This window comes from Daucus carota, chromosome 9 (assembly GCF_001625215.2).
Source record: "Daucus carota subsp. sativus chromosome 9, DH1 v3.0, whole genome shotgun sequence".
Lineage (NCBI taxonomy): Eukaryota > Viridiplantae > Streptophyta > Magnoliopsida > Apiales > Apiaceae > Daucus > Daucus carota.
The window spans coordinates 16,343,181-16,360,973 of record NC_030389.2 but is presented as its reverse complement, the minus strand read 5'-3'; the positions used below and the strand labels follow the sequence as shown (position 1 = coordinate 16,360,973).

Below are 17,793 nucleotides of genomic sequence, written 5' to 3'. Positions count from 1 at the left end.
AATTACATTACATTTTCAGATATTGAAATAGAGATTAATGAATCTCTGTTTATTAACATGTTCAACATAACTTTAGTAGATATTCAATACATGATAATCAATAAACAACAACTATAAATAGAAAATTGCAATGATTAAACTAAAATCAAATATTTAACACTTTTAACCCCTGATTAATACAAACATTATATCAAATATTCAACACTTTTAAGCCGAATAACACAAAATCACAACTATTAAACTAAAATCTCTAATGCAAAAGAAGTGCACAAATCTCTAAAACATTTAACCTACATTTACTGAAACTATAAAATGCAAGCTTTTACGAAATAAATGTAGAGATTCTTTAGAAGATTATAGAAAAATTACCACCGGCGCTCTGTAATTCACCACTTTTCCTCTTTGGAGCCACTAAAACTGATCAATGTGTAGAAACTGGATCGACGAGTTTGCTTGACAATGACAAATTCGCTTGAGAGTGACGCTTGAGTGTGAGATTTTTGTTAAGATTAGGTGATTACGTGCGTTTGTGTGTAATGGCGTTTTTGTTTAATCGAATTTGTGTGTAATGGCGGTTTTTCTCTGTTTTCAATTTTGGGGAGTAGTGTGTTATAATGAATGTGTCCGAAAAGACGCAGCTTGCAATTATTTACAAAACTACCACCACGTCTTTTCATGCAGTTTTTAATCCCAGCCGCTTATGTTTTTAAGATCTAACGGTATAAAAAAGTTTGTAAGTTTTTAACTAAAAAAGTTTTTACCGGAACCCTCCCTTATATTTACATATATATATATATATATATATATATATATATAGAAGAAAGTTATATGGAGTCCCTTAATTTGTTGGAGTCCTGGAGTCTCAATCTGGTCCTTCCATTACATTTAGATCCAACGGCTGCTGTTGTAAATTATTAATAATATTAAAAATGTAATTTCCTTTCTTTTTCCCCTAAACAGGCGCGCTATCGTGGTGTTTGACCTTATCAGTACGTGACTTACTCAAATCTTGCATCAGTTATAATCATTTGAGTGTTTTCAGGAGGTAAGTTTTCAATTTGTTATGCACTGTTTTGTTTCATTACTTTAATCTTTTTTTTATTCCTCCCATAGATCATCAGTACTATATATGATATCTACTTGGTGATGCTCGTGTCTTTTTCTTTCTAACAACATTAATTTTTATGTCTAATAATAGTGGATATTTTCAAATATCATGGAAGTCAAGATAAGGAGGAACGTAGTCATTCAAATGCAGAACATCCAGATCGCAGAACATGAAGGTTGTTCACCGCAATATCTCCGAATTTAGGCACCCAGAAGTAATGTATTATCAGTCTACTAATTCAGCCAAACAATGACAATAAGTCCATTATATGTCATAGCATTCCAAATCCAAATCAAAGTTAACAAATTCAAGAGATTCCGTCTTACACAGTCCTAAAACTGCAGTATCATAAAACGAGCAAACTAATACATAGAACTTAGTCTTTCAGATTATGTATTTTTTTTTAACTTAATCGGTAGGGATGTCATCATTCCTTTACCCCATTTGTTTCTTCATTTCTAGCAATGTGGTTGATACCGTCTAGTACTAGCTTCATCTTCTCATTGTAGCGCCATGTCACTAAGCGATGACTATAAATCTGCAGCTTGTTTAACAAGAATTTTCGATCATCCTGCATTTTTCTTTTCTTTTTTTGTTATTTCAAACCGCAAAATAATATAGTAAAAGCATAAAACAACTTTAATAAGATAATATTTTATATAACTTTTTTTCACAATCTTATCCTTCAAATGTTGACAAATTGATTCATATTTCATGGCAGTTAAAACTCAATGTTAAATAGTAGCCTAATAATGTTAGATTTTGCTCTTCTGAAATTAGTTGCAGAGGAATACAAATTAGCACAATCCCACTTGTAGACAATTCATGTAGTTCTGTATATCTTGTAAATTACCTTTCTATACTAAGCGTCTACTCTAGTCCTTCTGTCCATGGTGTTTTTCTTGCACTTCATAAGGACAAGCATTATCGACTCATAACCTGCAATACAAATATTATATTCAGGTTAAAACAACTAATTAACAAATTACTAAAACACATAGCTCAAAAATAATCTATATGCGACCCGTCCTTATTCTGTAATGTACTATCTCATCCACAATTCGCCTACTTATCTTTCTTTTATCTCTTAAAGCAGAACCACATCCCAAATTCTTAGTAAATGTTCTTAACGTTTTCCCTTTTTCTTGAATATTATCACTATCATCATTTTTAAGATCGACGTAACTGAATGGTTTTTTGGTCCATTTGTATAGACAAGAGGAACAAATAAGATGATTACTTCATTTTCATGCTGCATAAATTTTTAAAAACCATAATTAAAACGAAAGGAGCAAGAATGATAGCCATATTATATTCAATGTGCTAATTCATGTTCTTCACAACAAAATAATTATACGTATGAACGAATTCCTTGGCATGCTCTCTCTTTTTAAGGAAAAAAGTCCTGCATTAAGGAATCATTACACAATACATTATGCATACTATGCCTGTAATGTGGTTTATTTTTTACAACTGCAAATCCTGCAGTTATTAATTCAAAAAAGTTTAAAATCAAAGATGTGCAGTACAATCTGCCACTAACATCCTGCATCCCTAACCTCCATTTACAAAGTTGCAGGAGACATTAAAAATAGGAATCTTCGTTTGCAAAAATACATACAAAATGCAGAATCAAATAGTATGCGACTTCAGGATCAAAATAGTAACCGAATGCAGTACTAAACAACAAAATATCAAGATACTAGCATATTACAAAGTTGCAGGACACATTACAAGTTGCAATCTTTTGTTCATGAATATACATACCAAATGCAGAACCACATAATACACAACTTCAGGATCAAAATAATAACAAAGTGCGGAACTAAACCACAAAATGCATTTAGATTTTAAAGAATGTATTACATAACATAAGATCCAAATTCCATCGAAACGGTCATTATCCAAAAAGAGGACATTTATTTGCAATATGTCGAGTAAAAACACACAAACTTCTATTTCTAACAAAGCCCAAAAAAACAAGAGAGGAGCCACGATTTCTAGCAAATGCAGGACAACCCGTTCAATTGGGCTGCCGGAAAGTGGAGAACAACCCATTCAATCGGACTTCCGGATTTCATAAAATCAGTCTATTCAGCGATCAAAAAACGACATGCAAAGCAATTGAATGACATAATGAGAAGATAGTGGGCATACCAGACTTCGAACAAAATTTTTGCGTCCTGCAAACCCCTAATCGGTCGTTGAGTTACGTCTCTACCGTTCTGCAAATCGGGTTGATCACAGCGAAAATCAGGGATTCTTGATAACGGTCGTACTAGTGTCTCTTACCGGAGGATGCGTGATACACCTTTGAAGTAACGTGCGTAAAGGTAGAGTTCAAAATTGCTTAAAAATTGTCGGCAGGATTTTTTATTATTACATCTTAGCCACAGGATTTTTTTAAATCCAACGGTGGATCTTAGGGACTCCAAATTCTTAAAGGTAATAGTACCCCACATAACTCCACTCTATATATATATATATATATATATATATATATATATATATATATTCGTGTTTTCTTTAATAGTTATGGGTAACTAATCCTCTAATCCGAGGATTAGGGTGTATTTGTTGGCTTAAGATGTTTGTCTAATCTGATATTGTGATTTCTCTGTGTATGCTAATCTGTCATTGAACGCTTTATACAATTAGAAGAGTAACTAACTTTTAATTGAATCTTTAGGAGTTATAACGAATTGGGAGAGGAGTTATAATTCTAGTACATGATATGACAGACATAACTCAAATAATTAATTGAGAGATTATTATGCGAGTTATGAGACATGAGATCCTTGGTGCTTAGTAATTTACAATTGTGCTTTAATTCATCACGGGAGTGGCTTTTAGAAGATAATTGTAGATATTATAATCCGCCTAGGGAGAGGATTTTATAATTATTAAAAGGATTGTTTTTAGCATAACAGAGACTTGCACATCACAATTGATTAAAATTCATGACAGCCAGTAAAGAAACCTGAATCTTGGATTGCTTTTTATCTTCATTAATTCACACTTTTAACTGCTTTATTAGTTCAATTTAGTTGATAGTAAAAACACACATTTTCTCCAAACTTCTAAATAAAAAGGAATAATATACTTGGTTTGATATTATATTGAGTCCTTCCATGAGAACGAACTTTATATAAATTTTATTGCAACACCAATATAACGAAGCACAATGTTACATGTTAAACAAATTTTACATAATAATAATGTCTTACAATGATGTTATAGCTCCATTAGAGATGCTCTAATATAATAAAAACACCCGGGATGCAAGAATATACTCCCTCCGTCCTAATTAATAATATACATTGGGTTTGGACACAGAGAGAAAGAAAATGTGTGAAAAATGAGTAAAGTTGGATGAAAAGTGGGTAAAGTGGTTAAATGAATTTATATTTAATAATACATTGGAGATAGTGGAGAAAAGTAGTGAATGTAATAGTATTTTATATTATTATAGAATAAAGATTGTACAGAAAAGTAGTTGATGTGATATTGTTTTATATTATTAAAAGTTATAATTTTTTGAATACACGAAGACGAAGGGACATATCAAAATAATAAAAACTTAGGGGGTGTATTGGATTGGGATTTTAAAGATTTTTTTTCATTCTCGAAATCCAAGAATATTCAATTGAGATGATTTAAAATTCATTAAAATCTTGAGGTATTCTATTGGGATTATAAATTATGCTACAAAATCTGGTGCTATTCAATCATAATTTTAAATTATGCTTAAAAATCCGATAATATTCTATTGAGATTGTTTCAAATCTGATGGTATTCAAATACTGGCGGATTTTTTTGAATTTCATAAAATGATGAATTTTATGGCATTGTTCAGTATATTTTAAGTTTTTGAAATCCCACCAAAATCCAAGAGATTTTGAAGTATTGTGCTTAAATCTTAAAAAATCTACAACTCTGCGACATTTCATCAAAAATCTGCACAAAATCAAAATCACATACAATTCATTAAAATCTATTAAAATCTATAGACTAAAAACAATCCGTTAAAATCCCAATCGAATACACCAACTCCAAAAATGTCTTAGTTCAAGCCCTAAATATAATATAAAATATCATGTCCTAGTAATTTAAGACATATTTTACTAACTTGAACTCTAACAATGTGCCTTATTCTCACAATATATCTAATATTATATTATTAAAGATTATTAACCATCGTTAAAGCATAATATAAAGTAGAGAGTAGAGAAAGAAATAGAATGAGAATTTAGTATAAAATATAATATAAGCCAAGGAGATAGGTGTCTCAAAAATGGAGTTCGAAAAAATTGTCCTAGTAATACGTGATATAGGATATTACTAGGACATTATTGAATCAACGCTTTTCATCAAATACCCTGAATTATAATTTAAGACATGATATAAGACATCTCTTGGACTTGCTCTAATGCGTCAGATGCTATCTGAAATGCCTTCTGTCAGCTTAATTGTCTTGTGACGGTATGTTAATTACTTCAGGAATAGGAAGACCTCTGCATTATGACGGAATACTAATAATTTTATCATTGGGGTCGGAAGATGCATTAAGTTAGATTCCAAAAAATATTATAAAATGATAGAGCAAAATAATATCCCAAAATGATAGGGCAAAGTTAACAAGGCGGAAGGGAATGCTCTAAATTGTTTAGATTGATGTCTATATTTTCCTAATTTATCCTACTTTTACATACGCTGACCAGAAACTGAACAGGGTGCCAATGTGCCATACACCACCATCGATACAAAAACAAAATCAGTTTGCCTAGTATCCAAAATAAACCTAATCAATGATCAGAGCAAAATAAAAAATAAAAATAAAATATGGTCAGTTGGTGAGAATAACAAGATTAAATTGCCTAATATCAAAAACAAACCTTATGAATGATCAGGTAACCTATCACGGGACGACAATTGCAGTTGCAACAAAATCTTCATGGAACCCCCACTAGCCTGCGCAACTAGATACATGAATAAGATAATTGAGTAAAATCAAATCAAGCTGTAAAATTTAGAAAACCCCACACTGGTATCACTAATGTGATACAAGACGAACACGCACTCATGTGAAATGTCATCTACAACTCCACTTGCTTTGCGCATAAGTAGAGTGTAATTCTATGTACATGATTATATTCCATTCATTGTGCTAACACTGTCTAAATGTTATTACAACTTCAGGTCTTTCAGTAAAAGACTATAAGCTATTCATGACTTCCGGATTCAACTTTCATTTCTTCTCCTTTTAATTTCTTATGTGTTTCTTCTGAATCTGAAAGAGATAATTTGTCGGATTGCAATATGCAGTCTTCGTGTAAAGCTGTCAACCAAGAGTCGACCTGCAAGGGAAATTTTTATTAGAAACCAAGGTACGGAGAAGTTCCCTAATTTAACAAAATCTTAATCTAGTTTTCTTCAACTTTAATTTTATTGATTTAGTTTGAATAAAATTATTACAAATTAAACACCACTACTAAGTTCAAACTAGTACAAAGTAAGCACCACTGGTGAGTAATGGAATTCTCAAAAGTTTTGTTACTACCCTTGATCCTACTAGACAAGTCAAAAGGGCTGACACCATTCTTGTAATCTTGTTAAACTACAATCAATTCTACTATTTATACTCTCTCTTCCCCGAGGACACCAAAATCCGAACATGTCAAAGTATGGAATCATGGAAATACAGTTACCTATCTATTCTGTTATGTCCAGATTTATTATTTTACATCCATATAATTGTTATTTAAATCAAGATTGAAGATTTATTAAATAATACACACACACGATACACAAAGAGTAGCCGTAGATAAAAGGTTCTATGGTGGCTGCCGCTGGAGGGGGGCCAGAGAACCCCCCCCCCCCCCCCCCCCCCTCCCTCTTAAATGTCACGGTCTATAAGTGAAAAAAAAAACAGATTTGTCAGACATTTCTCTCCACTTAATAACTTTTACAAAAGTTTCATCTTTTGGTGTTTTGAACCTGTGACCCAGCATATACAAATTAGGTACTTGACTTATCACATGACCACTTTCTTCTTAAATGTTATCATATGGTACCCAATCCAATGCAAGGAAGATATACATTGAAGAACACATTGAAGAACACAACTTCAGTGCCATTTCAAGTAATTTCAGGCATTACCCTTGCTCAAATAGAATCAACATCATAATGTGTACCTGTATCTTAGACACACTCGAGCACTCATATCGCAGCCCCTGACGAGTTAATATATAAAAATTATGACGAAGTTCCCCATCTTCTCGGGTGAAGCAGGGAAGACACCCAACTTCAACAACATCAGATAATAGGGTAGAATCCTGCGGACTCAAATCTGTCGCACATTATTCATTACCGTCATCAGAAAAGGATCAACATACTTAAGGCTTACATTATAAAAAAAAATCACTCATTTAGTCCGACAGAGGCTACCAAATTAGTGAAAACACACAGAGATACCACTGAGTGGCTAGCATGAGAAAATATGAGTAACTATAGCAACATTGACTGCAAGAATTTATTTAAACAAAAAACTTAAAGAAATTACCTGTTGACATAAGATACAAGTATATACATGATCCGTGCAGGACCAGAAAACGTGGGAGCCAGTCATCTATTTCAGTATCATCATCGATAGGAGCTGGTTCACCAGGTAAAGTTGCCCATCTCTATGTAAAGACACGGGACTTCTTACAACAGTAGGCAACACATACAACAAAGTATAAACCAACACTGAAATAATAATTACCGTTCGCAGGTATAAATAGCCTGATAGACGGGCAGAACGCAAGACTTCATCAAGATGTTCCAATCTATACACAACAGATTAGCCTCGTGAAAACTCACACAAAACTGAGTGTATTACAAAGACTTGGAAAAAGGAAATAACACTCAAACCAAAGGCATGCTTCAGTGTCAATTTCAGACTTGGGCTTTTTTGTCTTCTCCAGAAAAACAAGAATACATTGATGACTCAATATAACCTTCAATCCAACTGTAAATTATAATACTGCCTTGCCATTTGTTTCTTATTCTATATACATCAACTAATCTTGTGCCAAAAATCCCAGAGAGATGGACAAGCAAAATTTACATGTGAAACTTAATAGAGTTCTCAGTGAAAATATAACTAAACACTCACTGTGCTTTCAGAAGAGCTTCCTTTTCCTCCAAATCAGCAAGTTCTGTTCTGAGAGATTCTACTTCCGGAGCAGTTAACAAAACCTGACATCAAGTCCATCACTTGTTTACATTCATGAAATCGCAAATTAAGTTAATTCAAATAACACAACTTATTCCCACCTTTTCCTGACCTGGCACCCACGGCAACCTCCTAATGCTAAACAGGTTCAACATGGACGCAGCAGTCCTTAATTTTCTCCGGGCCCACACACGACTTCCAGACTATTCTAACAGAACAACATAATCAACAACAAAAAAAATCAATTTACACCATTCCCCTTTATTATTTCCTAATAAACCATATCCACAATAAATCAAAGATTCATACCTCAAAATCTGGTCTTGGATGAGAAACCGGAGACCCCTGAGTTTGTGAGGAATGAGCACCTGATGTTGATGCTTGAAAATGATCAGGAAAAACTTCTATTCCTCGAGGCCCATCACCCATCAAGCTGATTTACACCCCATCGAAAACTACCAAAACTTAAATTAAAACTCGAAACTTTCAAGTTTCAAATCATATTAATTCCTCAATTAATCTATAAAAAATTCCATATTTTTACTCCTTGTGTACAAAAACACAGAAATCGAAACAAAACAAGGTGCATCAAACACAAAGTACACAAATTCTCCTACGAATCTATGTTAAAACAATACAAAAACAGCATATATGTAGCAACTCAACTTGGTATATAACCTACTCCATAATTAAAGTAAAACAACAGTTGCACATGACATGGAAAGCATAATAGATAATGCAATAATCACATGATCTTAATACAATCTCAAGTAAAAACCACCCACACAACTAAAGAATTGCAAACTTCACAAAAAGTAATATTTTTGAAACTAAAGTAATGGATGATTAAACACCATAAATTTAGATGATTTTAAACTTTGCAAGAGATCTGTACATAAATATATACACACAAACAAGTAGGTAAGAGATGGAACCTGTGAAAAAGGAGGAGGAGAAAAGAGACAGAAAGACAGTGGAATTCAATCAAATTTGTTTGAGATCAATGTCAATCATTACACGTCTGTCTTCGTCTGTCCCGTATTATAAAACTCCTGGTAGTCAAATTAATCTAAATAGCTCTATAATTCAAATTTAGGGGGTGTATTCGATTGGGATTTTAATGCATTATTTTTAGTCTATGGATTTTAATGGATTGTATGGGATTTTGATTTTTTGCGGATTCTTGATGAAATGTCGCAGAGTTGATAGGATTTAGGTACAATGCTTCGAAATCCCATTGAATTTAGTGGGATTTCAAAAAACTTAAAATACACTGAAGAATGCCACAAAATCCATCATATTATGAAATGAAAAAAAATCCATCAGCATTTGAATACCATCAGATTTTAATGGATTTTAAACAATCCCAATTGAATACCATCGGATTTTAAAGCATAATTTAAAATCTCAATTGAATACCACTAGATTTTGTAGCATAGTTTAAAATCTCAATTGAATACCTCAAGATTTTAATGGATTTCAAACAATCCCAATCGAATACCCTCGGATTTCATGAATGCAAAAAAATGCTTTAAAATCCCAATCCAATACACCCCTCTTAATATCATTTTATTATTTATTTAATATTAGTTTATTTCGTATTTCATTCATATATACCCTACTATTTGAATTTTGCACGTATTTCGAATCTTCAATACAGTTTTATAATATTTTTTTAAATTTTTTTAATTAAAATTCAAACATCAAATTTTATCAAAAATTAAAAAAATTAAAAGGATATTATGAAACTACGTTTTAAAATAGTATCAAAAAATGTGTCAAAAAATAATGTATATTAAATAGTATTAAAATTTATAATATTATAATTAAAAGAGTTACATAAATCATGTTTATATTGGAATAAAATACGTTAGACTTTAATAATTATGTGATGGTTTGTATTTATTTTTGAATAGAATAAGTCATAACTAAGTCCAAATATTTTTTATACAATTATTTATATTTTTCTTAGAAAAAATAATATAAAATAGGTAATCAACCAAATTTAATTATTATAAATAGCCCCTACCCATTTTAGTTAAACTTTTGTCAACACCGCTAAAAAATGAGTTAACTTATACATGTATTGTGAAGCAAACTTATAACGTATAAGTTACACCATAAAAAAATTTGTAGGCAACTAATTATTTTATATAAAATCAATACTTCATTCCTTCCATTTATATTGTCCTTATTACTTTTTTTCTTTTTTCTTTTCCAAAAAATTGTATATATTGGATTAATATATATATTGAAATATTTATGAAAATATCAATTTTTTATGAATTATTTACAAAAATACCGTCAAGTTGAATTTATTTTTAAAATACAATTTTTTTTTACAAATTATTTTCAAAAATACGACTTGCAACTTCTGCAACCTCATTTGCAACATCAGTTTGTAATTGTTACAAATGAAGTTGCATAAGTTGCAAATGAAAATTAATAAGTTGCAAATAAATATTTTCATTTTCAACTATCAAAAATTTTCATTTTCTGAAAATATTGAAAATTAACCATAATATTTTTGTAAATTTTTTTGAAAGGTTAGGCAGTTCCTTAATAAATTTTTAACTAAATTTGTTTTTGGAAATTAATACACAATTTGACAATATACAGCTCTTCTAGTTGAATAAAAAATTAATCTTAGTTGATGGACAAGAATAATAGGATGTGATAGTATTAATTAATATGAGGGATAAGCATCTTAAAAACGCTTCTAAATCCAAAATAAATGAGATTCATGATATTTTAATTTAGTGGTTAAGATTATAGTTCAATCTCGACAAATGAATGTTTAATAAATATATGACCATCAAATAAATAAATATGTCCCGGTTTGGGTATCTACACCCGTTACAAGGTCATCTTTTATTAATAAAAAATCTCGAGTGCGGACAACAGTTTGGGGACTTGACTAGCGGTGATCGAATGGTTGCGTCATCACGAGAGGATAGTACGATCAAGTGAACTTAGAGCAAGTCTAACAATGTCCTAAATTGATGTCCTAAGTTAAAATATAAAGCAATTGGATGAAATGTGTGCTCCAACAATGTCCTAGTGGTGTCTTAAACCACTAGAACATCCAACAAGTGTCTCATTTTTGAGGCACTTCTAAACATGTTCTAAACTAATTTTCTCATTAAAATATTAACTTCCCACCATTTCAATGCATCTCTCTCCTCTTATTTTTTCACTTCTCTCCAATTCTAATTTAAATTAATTATTAGTTTAATAATAAGACATACGTATAAGGCGTGTTGTTGGAGTTCATGTATCAAAAAGATGTCCTAAATTGCTAGGACACTATTTTTTATTATATTTATAGGACACTTGCTAGGACACTGTTGGACTTGCTCTTAGTTGTTATGTCTCATAAAAGACCTTAGCTAAAAGGTGAGTTGGCATATTAAAAATAAAAAAATTTAGCCAACAGCTCGAAAAACTGATACTCCAACCATACCCAGCTGTTGTCTATAATTTTAGTCAGCCTAGATGGCTAAATTTGTCGAACCTCCAGAGGTCTGTAAGAAATCTGTAGAAAAATTGCACCTCATTTATTACCATATTGAATCGATACATTCTATTTTAACAATCTAAAATATTAATAACATACTATTTTTAAATTATAGCCGACCAATATAGCCGATACAATTGAAGCAAAATGTGGTTGAGCAAATTTAAATAATATTTTACAGGTCCCATATAGCCAACAATTATAGCCAATGTCGTTGGAGGTGCACTCATTCACAGGGGTGATCATCAAACCGCAAAAACCGCCCCCACCGCACCAAACCGCACCATGAGAAGTGGTTTTTAATTTTTATGGTGCATTTGCGGTTTAAAATTTTATCAAACCGCAAGATGCGGTGCGGGTTGCGATTTTAGTTTTATGAAGTATGGTTATAACCGCACCGCACCGCACCGCATTTAATATATTATATAAAATATATGTTATATTTTATAATATATATGTATTTTTTTTTGATAAGCCGATAGTAGAATTGAAAACTGGGCTAAAAGCCATATAAATATTCCAACAAGGGCTCTACAACCAACCTGAGACCCTTGTGGTAGAACCAAACGCCATGTCTAGACATCGAGGAAACTAACGCTAAAGACTTAAACCTAGGCTTATATAGAAATACTAGGGGAAAACCGACTAAAACATCCACTTGGCTGCAGCCTTGAACAACGAGCTGGGAGTGACAGGAGCCTCTAAAAGAAAAGGAGTGCCTCCCCTTGATCTTGACAGAGTAAGATGCGACCGGCTACCTGAGGTGCCTCGCCATCAATGACCTCTCTCATCCCAAAGTTAGCTGGGGGGTGTTCGTCGAACAGGAGGCCCATATCCCTATCAAGCATGAACTGCTTTTCACCAAAAGAGCTAGGTGTTTCAGCAAAATGTTTCATGTGATCCAAACCATACCTGGTCAGATAAGCCGCAATACCATTTCTCACCACTGGGATGCGAGTTATTGCTCGGTCAGTAGTCCCAATCTTGAAGTTGTTTGAATGCAGCGTGTTGTAGAGGCGAAGAACCTCCTGAACTTCTTCCTGTTGAGGCACTTCCTCTTGATAACTTATGGCCTCAAGAGCTCGCCAATGATCGGTTTCAATGTGTGTTTTCCATTTCTCCAGCTTATGGCATTGCAGTGCACCATGATAGATGCCCCAAAGCGTTGCCTGGAGCTTGGATTTTCCTGGCATTGGTCCTGCAGCACTCCAGACTTCTTGACCTGCTTCGTTACGAACCACAACTCCCACACTGTTACTGTTACCGTTGGGGAGTGGTTCCGCGGTGGTGATACAGTGGACATTAATCTTCAAAGCCTCACCCTCGGGAGGATCCCACAGATAGTCCATGTTATGAGAGAAAGAAGAGGTAAGTATGGAAAGGTGCACCTTGCATGAAAGCTTGAGAAGTGTATTTATACACCAAAGAGGAAGAAGGTGGAAAGCACTAGACTGTGGGGTAAGGTGAGAAACCAGTGCCCGAAGGATAAAGATCCAAGAATCCCCAAAAATCTGGAAAGACCATAATTGGTAGAATCCGTCTCGCGAGTCGTGAAGATTATCCATGAGAGGCCTATTGTTGTATAGCAGCTATTCTGACGCCCAAAAGATTGCTTCTGAGGCTCTGTTGAGGCCCTCCTTAGCCAAATCATCTGCCTCAGAATTCAGTTCTCTAGGAACGTAGAAAAGACTGACTTGAGAATCTAGAAGGGAAGAGAAGTCAGGGATGGGTCTTCCCAACACTGCACATTGATCGTCTCCTGTCCTAATTAGCTGTAAAGCTTCCTTAGAATCTGAGCAAATGGCTATTCTAGCTGCTGTATTAAAATGTCGATCAACTTGTTCTAGAGTATAGAGTAGGGCTTTCAGTTCAGCTTGCAAACCGTTCACTACTTTAACTGGAATCGAGAATACATGTAACACTCTCTTTTCGTTGTTTAGAATTCGACCACCTATAGCCCCTCTGAGATGGACATCCTTACATGCACCCCCAAGCCCCATCAGTCGCACATACTATATCGTGAGACAAGAATTTATAATTCCAATATTCTGCACTCAGCTTATTATAATAAATCGCCACTGCACCTGTGGGATTTGATTTCCATAGAGGGTCTGCAGAGAATGGAATCAGATTTGAGGCCTCTCCCCATTTGTTAATTCTTGTTAAGAGTAAACTTAGCAAAACCGATCTACTCGGGTCTGAAGACTGAAAAATAGATTCATTACGTGCTAGCCAGATGGTCCATATACTCGCTGCAACAACTGAGTGCCAAATTTTTGACGCGGAAGAACGTTGGAATGCCAAAATAGTCTCAAGAGAGAAAGAATTGAACCTTTGAAATTGCGACTTTAGGCTCCACCAGTTGGCTAAAAAATCCCAGACCCACCTGACAATCTTACAATCCCACAGTAGATGATTTTGGGATTCAACTATATCTTCACATTTGTCACAGTATGGACTCACTTCTGTCAATCTTGAGAAGAGAAGTTGCTTGGTTGGCAGTATTCCCCATTGAACTTTCCACAAGAAGATTCGAATCTTCGGAGGAACCTCTATACTCCAGAGAAGTGACCAAATTCTAGATTGTGGAGACAGAGTGCGAGCTTTAATTGTCATGCATTGCATGAGACCTTTCGAGGTGAACGAGCCCTTATGTAGTTGCCAATACAGTTTGTCATGTTGTTGTTTGATTTGAATGCCTCCTATTATTTCCTTGAGGTGTGAAATTAGTTTCAAGTCCGAAGGGAGAAGGTTGAGGTTTCAGATGCGTGTAATTGAACCATTCTCATACCAAAGAGATAAGAATTCAGAGATTGACCTAAACTTGAGCTTGGATATTGAATATAATCTAGAGTAACTTTTAGCCAGAGGACCATCTCTCTGCCACCAGTCTTCCCAGAAGTATATTGATGATCCATTTCCTAGTTCCCACTTGAAATTTTGAGGTCTTAACAATGATTCCACTCTCCTGTTTTGTCCTAACTTAGCAATGCCTTTGAGAATTGGGGGTAAATTCGTACACTCAGCTATTTGCCCGAGGTTAAACCTGATAAGCTCGCCATATTTGCGCGTTAAGATGTTATTCCACAGGTGGTTTCTTTGTGAGTAGCATCGCCACCACCATTTTGCTAATAGCGAGATATTGCGGACTTCAAGAGGGGCAAATCCTAGACCTCCAACAGATTTAGGGGAGCAGAGACGTTCCCAATTTAGGAGATGCAATTTCCTCGGACCATTGGTTTTTCCTCCCCATAAGAAATGTCTTCTTTTTTTGTCAATGCATTGGATAGTCTTCTGTGGCATTTTAAAAAAGCTAAACCAATACGCCGGGGAACTGTCCAGAACCGATTGCAGTAGCACCAACCGTCCCGCCATTGAAATATTTGGTGCATTCCACTTCTGTAATTTTGAAGCAATTTTATGTTCCAGGGGCCTCCAGAAAATTGATTTTTTTGGAGACTGTCCTATAGGAGCTCCTAGGTACGAGAAGTGATCAGAACTAATGGAGCAACCTAACCAATTTGACCGGAGTTGTAGATGCTCTGGATTTCTTTGAATCCATAAAGCTTACTTTTCCCGTAGTCGATTTTTAAGCCTGAGATGAGTTCGAAAACCTGTAGAGTTGCCTTGATACCTTGGACTGAATGAGTGTCGTTGCTGAGGAATAGAATGACATCGTCCGCGAATTGAAGATGGGTGACTCTATCAGTAAAGCCAGTAATATTCACACCACTGAATAACCCATTACTATGTGCTGCATTAATCAAACACGAGAGGGCCTCACCAATTATGTTAAATAATAACGGAAACAGAGGATCTCCTTGGCGGAGGCCTCATGTTGGGTGGAATTCCTCCGTTGGGCTGCCATTCACCAAGACTGAAACCCTTGAGGAATCAAACAAATTTCGAATCAATTTGATCCACTTGACATCAAACTGCATGACCTCCAATACATGAAACAAAAATTCCCAGTTGATGCAGTCAAAGGCTTTTGCAAAGTCGATTTTAAGAATGAGTCCCTTACTTTTTCCTGATTTCAAGGAATGGTAGATTTCAAAAGTGATAAGTATACCGTCCGAAATCTGTCGACCTTTAACAAAAGCCGTCTGTGTAGGGGAAATTAGCTTATTCATGAATGCACTTAGCCTTCTTGCCAAGACTTTTGAGATGAGTTTCATACTTGTATTCATTAATGAAATTGGGCGAAACTCTGAAGGATTAGAAGCTGAGCTAGATTTAGGGATGAGAGCGATGAAAGAAGAATTTGAACCTGAAGGAATCAAACCGGATGAATGGAAGAAGTGAAAAGCTTTGCAGATATCACCCTTGATTGTTTGCCACATAGCTTTTAATACCCCAGAGTTGATACCATCAGACCCCGGCGCCTTGTTTGAGTCCGTGTCTTGCAGAGCATTCCAGATTTCCTTCTCAGAAAAGACCTCAACTAATTGCTTGCTCTCTTCACTAGTTAAGGTTGGCAGGAGTCCTTGACTGAGGGAAAATATGCGGGCATTTGGGGTTTTGCAAAAGAAATCTCGGAAATGTTCCAGAAAAATTCTCTTGATGGAAGATGGTTCTGTGATCCAATTTGATCCAACGTGTAATCCATGTATGAGTCTGGTTCTGTTTCTACCTGCGATAGCTCTGTGGAAGAATCCCGTATTTCTCTCTCCATGTAATTGCCAGTTTAGTCTTAAGATTTGACACACCATGCTTGCTTTCTGCTCATACGCTTGCTCAAGATCTATAGCAATCTTCCTCTTTGTTGGCAGAGCCGCATTAGAGTCGTCTGCAATGTCTTGCTCTTTTTCTAGATTTTTGATCTTAACATCTATATTTCCATTAGATGTCAAGTTCCATTCTTTGGCATATTTTCTGACCTCTTTGAATCGGAAACTAATAGAGGAATTTGGATGAGCTTGCCACACTTTTCCCAGATTATGAAGAAAAGCTTCATCTTTTAGCCAACAGTGAAAGAATTTGAATGGACGGGGACCCCAGTCAGATTTAGAATTCGATAGCAAAATTGGTCGACGATCAGAAGATTTTCGGTTAAAGCCCTGTATAACCAACTACCAAATTCGTTCCATTTTGAATTGATCAAGGAACGATCAAGACGGCTCTTCCTGTGACCGGGTCCATACCATGTAAATCTGCCATTACTAAGTGGAATATCTGTTAAGTCATTTTCTTGCATAAATGAGAGGAGGGCGTCCGTATCTCTGTGGTTATAAACACAGTGTTCTCTTTCAAGGTCTGAAAGAACTACATTAAAGTCCCCAATAATAACTGTGGGCAGGTTGGACATGTTAGAGAGAAAGGAGGAGATGTCCGACCACAACTCCTGCTTGGGGGTACTCTTTTTGCGGGGCATATACATTAACACATAAGAAATCCTGAGTGCTTCCTGCCGTAGAACCAATAATCCATTGCCAGTTTTGACTACAACCTGATTCTTTGGCCTTGATAATGGAGTTATCCCATACCATCAAGAGGCCTCCTGATAGTCCTTGTGAAGGGGAGTCTATCCATCTTGCCTCCCCAGGAACCCCTAACGAACCTATCGACTTTTCGCACCAATTAGCTCTTTTGGTTTCTTGCACACAAAGAATTGTGGCCTTACTATCTGACATTACTGAGCGAATATTAAGTTTGTTCACCACTTTGTTTGTGCCTCTCACATTCCAGCTTAGAAGAGAAATTTTATCCATAAAAGTAGATAGTGATATGTAGAATTAAAGGAGAAGCTCAATTACCCAGATTGGCTCGAATCAGATGTAGGCTTTTCTCCTCGGAGTGTTCTGGAAGAAGACCCATATTTAGGGCTGATTCGTACACAAGTTTAGCTTCATCAAAAGGCCCCTTATCTGCAGCTATCACAGGCAATCCCAATTTCATTCCTCTGATTTTCCGTCTTCGAGGAACTTTAAAAGCTTTGTACTCTTTGACCTT

The 17,793-nt window shown here is 34.9% G+C and overlaps 2 protein-coding genes across 6 annotated transcripts; both read right to left on the bottom strand.

The window, feature by feature from the left end:
• Positions 1-6,113: 6,113 nt before the first annotated feature.
• Positions 6,114-9,387, bottom strand: LOC108202591 (uncharacterized). 5 transcript variants are annotated; one of them, XM_017371060.2, is made up of 8 exons: positions 9,260-9,387; positions 8,634-8,779; positions 8,426-8,527; positions 8,265-8,347; positions 7,872-7,935; positions 7,671-7,791; positions 7,303-7,457; positions 6,114-6,465 (listed from the first exon to the last, which is right to left on the bottom strand). In XM_017371060.2, the coding sequence occupies exons 2-8, from the start codon at positions 8,751-8,753 to the stop codon at positions 6,331-6,333; spliced, it is 780 nt and encodes a 259-aa protein (XP_017226549.1). In that variant the 5' UTR covers positions 8,754-8,779; positions 9,260-9,387; the 3' UTR covers positions 6,114-6,330. The 5 variants fall into 5 exon arrangements, with proteins under 5 accessions (XP_017226549.1, XP_063940410.1, XP_017226551.1 ...); XM_064084340.1 differs by having other exon boundaries at positions 8,426-8,532; positions 9,260-9,362; XM_017371062.2 differs by having other exon boundaries at positions 8,634-8,757; positions 9,260-9,358.
• Positions 9,388-15,674: 6,287 nt separating this feature from the next.
• Positions 15,675-17,474, bottom strand: LOC108201301 (uncharacterized). Its single transcript, XM_017369594.1, has 2 exons — positions 17,178-17,474; positions 15,675-16,901 (listed from the first exon to the last, which is right to left on the bottom strand). The coding sequence occupies exons 1-2, from the start codon at positions 17,472-17,474 to the stop codon at positions 15,675-15,677; spliced, it is 1,524 nt and encodes a 507-aa protein (XP_017225083.1).
• Positions 17,475-17,793: the final 319 nt, after the last annotated feature.

Coding starts and splice junctions, on each gene's coding strand:
- LOC108202591 (XM_017371060.2), bottom strand. CDS start 8,753: ATGGGTGATGGGCCTCGAGGAATAGAAGTTTTTCCTGATCATTTTCAA. Junction 8,528..8,633: donor ATCCAAGACCAGATTTTGAG/GTATGAATCTTT, acceptor CTGTTAGAATAG/TCTGGAAGTCGTGTGTGGGC. Junction 8,348..8,425: donor GGGTGCCAGGTCAGGAAAAG/GTGGGAATAAGT, acceptor ACTTGATGTCAG/GTTTTGTTAACTGCTCCGGA.
- LOC108201301 (XM_017369594.1), bottom strand. CDS start 17,474: ATGTCAGATAGTAAGGCCACAATTCTTTGTGTGCAAGAAACCAAAAGA. Junction 16,902..17,177: donor ACCCCCAAGCAGGAGTTGTG/GTCGGACATCTC, acceptor TTGGTTATACAG/GGCTTTAACCGAAAATCTTC.